At 38.3% G+C, this 4,104-nt stretch overlaps 1 protein-coding gene across 10 annotated transcripts in view; it reads right to left on the reverse strand.

The window, feature by feature from the left end:
• APP (amyloid beta precursor protein) overlaps nucleotides 1–4,104 on the reverse strand; it is a 288,182-nt gene that overhangs the window by 166,897 nt on the left and 117,181 nt on the right. For all 10 annotated transcript variants that reach the window (XM_007466499.1, XM_007466500.1, XM_007466495.1 and 7 more), the window contains 2 exons: nucleotides 3,124–3,236; nucleotides 853–1,046 (listed from right to left, as the gene is read on the reverse strand). In XM_007466499.1, the coding sequence (XP_007466561.1) occupies nucleotides 853–1,046; nucleotides 3,124–3,236 (307 nt within the window). The remainder of the gene's footprint in view (nucleotides 1–852; nucleotides 1,047–3,123; nucleotides 3,237–4,104) is intronic.

Genomic DNA, 4,104 nt, shown 5'->3' on the forward strand with positions numbered 1-4,104 from the left:
CCCCCCGTCTCCGCCAGTGAAGGGGCTTCCTAGTGTGTGGAAACGTTTCCTCCTTCACAGCTCCCTCCCTGAGCTGCAGGTCCTGTCCCTATTCTTTTGTCTCTGTTTTTTGCTTTTTCTTTTGCCCTACCCAGGTATGTGGGGAGTTTCTTGACTTTTGGGAGGTCTGAGATCTTCTGCCAGCATTCAGTAGGTGTTCTCTAGGAGTTGTTCCACATGTAGATGTATTTCTGATGTATTTGTGGGGCGGAAGGTGATCTCCACGTCTTACTCCTCTGCCATCTTGAAGGTCCCTCCCAGTTCAAGAACTTTAGCAAATGTTTAAGTCTGTCTCTGAATTCATTTATATAGGAAAAGATGACAAAATACAAAAAACCCACAAAAACAAAAAACAAAACCCCACAATAACAGAAACAAAGCCAAACCTTTCTTAACGAAAATTCAGATTTAGCTCATGAGTGATGAAATGATTCCTAAATCCCCCCTGAAAATTTCTAAATTACAGACCAAAACAAAATGTCATGTCATTCACCCATATCTCAATTCTCTGTGGTACTACCAGTGACCTATTATAATATCAGTGGAATTTTGATCCCAACTATTGAGATTGAAATAAAATAGTTAAAATTAACTCAGTGATGGCTGATCAATTATACTAAAATTAAATGGTAGGCCATAACCAGAACAGAACCTCATGGTTAGATTTTTTTTTCCATAAAAACAAAATCTGATAGGAGTGGGCAGAGATTATTTAAATGAGAAACAGAAAGATAGATAGATTTATAGAAGAAATAAAACTATGTGCTAGATGTTCTGGCACCTACAAAAGACCAAACATAAAGGCCACCTTACCTCCCATCTGCATAGTCTGTATCTGCTCCACCCCACCAGACGTCCGAGTCATCCTCTTCTGCGTCTGCTGAGTCAATATTGTCACTTTCGTCGGCCAGTGGGCAGCAAACAAACTCCACCCCTCTGAACTTGTCAATTCCACAGGGCAGCAGCATGCCATAGTCATGCAAGTTGGTACTCTTCTCACTACAGGTCTACAAAAGGTAAGGAGAAAACGGTGAGAGTACTGGAATAGATGTGCTTCACTGTAGGAAAATCTCAATCATAACAACACACAGGCCCAGTGTATCAAGAACCAATTTCACAATGGAAAGCAACATTTGCTTTTCGAGGGGACTTACAACAGAGTTTCTTTAGCACAGGCTTTTTTGGTAACCTTAGTTTTTAACTTTGTTACTTATTTAATAAGGATATGTTGTTATACTATAGAAATTAATGAAAAAATAGGAATAGAAGCTAGTTGGGAGCTAAGATGTAGAAGAGGCTGCATTGTGAATAGTTATCAGAGAATCAGTGCTTTCTGGCTTCATTAGCATATCAGGAAGTAGTAATAGTTTCACGTATATCCCCCCAACCCACTTCTACCTCCCTTATGTATGGAAGCCTCTCTCACTCAGACCTATCGCATTCTAGAAATTCTAACTTTCTTGGCTCACTTCCAAAATAACAATCCTGGGAAGAGAAGAAATTATCCTCTGCTATGAATCAGAACTTAAAGTCAGTAGAGATTTCTCCTTCAATATCCTTTTGCTTTCCTGGGATTTGCTAAATTCCCACACATTTAGATTAACATAAAGCTTTGAAAGCATCCAGCGGTGACAGATGATAATTCAACACACATAGGTAAACAAAGAAATTTTACAGAGTGTATTTTGACCTCATAGGAATTAGAGTCATTTTGTTTCTTAGCAACAACAAAAAAATTTTTTTAAACTCAAGAAGAGATCAAAAATGACGTTATCAGATGGGTACTGGGCTTTAAATTACTTAGTTTGTTTTCTTAATAACTGTTCTTAAACATTTTTATATAAAGACAAGGTCATTTGCCAGTAAATTAAAACATATTATTTTAAAAAAGGAAAAATTAATGCTGAATCTTAAGTGGTGTTTTCTGCCTAAGAGCGTTAAGGCTATGATGAAATGTTTAAATGAAGGTAGATCAGGGTTTTTCAACCTCAGTATCATTGACATTTTGGACCAGATCATTCTTCAGGGCAAGGGGAGAGGAAAAGCTGTCCTGTTCACTAAAGAATGTTTAGCAGAAGCTCTGGCCTCTGGCCACCAATGCCAGTAGTACCACCCCTTAAGCCAATAATGTCTCCAGACATTGGCCCATGTTTCTGGGAAGGGATGTGGAGTAAAACTGACCCCATTCGAGAACCACTGAGCTGGGTAAAGTAGGCTAATTCTAGGAGACTGATTGCATTACAAAAAAACTATACAAATTTACTAGAAAAACCTCATAATATATCAAAGGGACAAAGCAGTTTTGAAGGTAGTAATATCAAAAAGTGACATTTGGGGAATTCCCTGGCGGTCCAGTGGTTAGGACTCTGCGCTTCCACTGCTGAGGGCCCAGGTTTGATTCCTGGTGGGGGAACTAAAATCCCACCAGCCACGTGGCACGGACCCCCTCAAAAAAGGTGACATTTTATGCTAATTTTTTTATGTCTCTTATCAGCTTTGCCAAAAGCAGGGGTTAGCAAAGCTTAGAATTGGTGCCATAGACTCATCTACTATGGATCAATGAAGGTGGTAGCATGGCATGGTGAACACAAAATTGGGTGGCACAACTTAGAAACTGAGCTTTCTAACTGTAGCTTTCAGGTTGGTACAGGACAAGCTATTGTTCTACCACTGTATTCCTGAACAGATAATAGAGAAAACGGTTAAATCATGAAAACTTGGTATATGACAAAAGAAAACAAGAGATAAATTAAAAAGAAATTTTAAAGGTATGTTTTAAGGTATATAGGGAGTATAAAATTGTAGTTTCTAAATTATAAGACATGGCATAGACATAACAAATCTAACTAAATATAAAATACTCATGGGTGGTTTTTTAAATAATAATAACTTATTTATCGACACAGCTGTTGCCTCAAGATATCCTCTTAAAATATTCATGAAGTCTTTTATTTTTAACAATAATAATTTTAAAAACATATTTATCAACACAGCTGTTGCCTCCAAATACCCTCTAAAATGTCACTGTGCATAGTTCCTAGGAAGTCTTCACTTTAAAAGTAGAAAGAATGAATGGGTTGGTACCTCTTTGGCAACGGTGTGCCAGTGAAGGTGGGTTTCACAAACATCCATCCTCTCCTGGTGTAAGAATTTGCACTTGTCGGGAACGAGGAGGGCATCGCTTACAAACTCACCAACTGCAAGAAAGGAAAACAGCTTCATTTCATCCCGTCTGCATCCCAAGGGTCTTATTCCAGTGACAGTAACAAGGAAAGATGGGCTGAAAGAACTTCAGAGAGGTTATACTGCTTTTAGAATGATGAAGGAATCAATCCAGGAAACACTAGTACCTTTAGAATGTTGAGTCCTGCTTCCTTAAACAGCCTAGTTCCTTGCCACATTACCTTGATGGTTAAAATACTTCCTACATGTCTTAAGTGAAACTTTAACTTAACTAGTATGAATCTCTGACTGCAAATTAATCATACAAAAGATTGCCATTCAATTGCAACAAGGATTAAAAAATGACATATTGACACTGCCTAGGCAATCATTGGGAAGAATCAAAATAAATGATTGTCCACTCCTCTTTCTTGGACATTTTAATCTCTTTGTAAGCTAATAGAAAATTTAGCATTTTTCTACTTCCTAAACAAACAAAATCTATATATACACATATGTGTATTATTATTAATATATGCTTAGTGTTTTTATTTTATTTTATTTTTTTGATCATCAAGAAATTTAATTAAAGCAATGGTTACTTTTCAAGTGTATGGAATCACAGAGGAAAACAGAGAAATTCAACTAGATCCATAAAATTTTACTTCTTAAAAAATTATCTAGGGCTTCCCTGGTGGTGCAGTGGTCGAAGGTCCGCCTGCCGATGCAGGGGACGCAGGTTCGTGCCCTGGTCCGGGAGGATCCCACATGCCGCGGTGCGGCTGGGCCCGTGAGCCATGGCCGCTGAGCTTGCGTGTCTGTAGCCTGTGCTCCGCAACGGGAGAGGCTACAACAGTGAGAGGCCCGCATACCGCAAAAAAAAAAAAAAAAAAAAAAAAATAA

Source organism: Lipotes vexillifer, unplaced genomic scaffold (genome assembly GCF_000442215.2).
Source record: "Lipotes vexillifer unplaced genomic scaffold, Lipotes_vexillifer_v1.1 scaffold340, whole genome shotgun sequence".
Taxonomy (NCBI): Eukaryota; Metazoa; Chordata; class Mammalia; order Artiodactyla; family Lipotidae; genus Lipotes; species Lipotes vexillifer.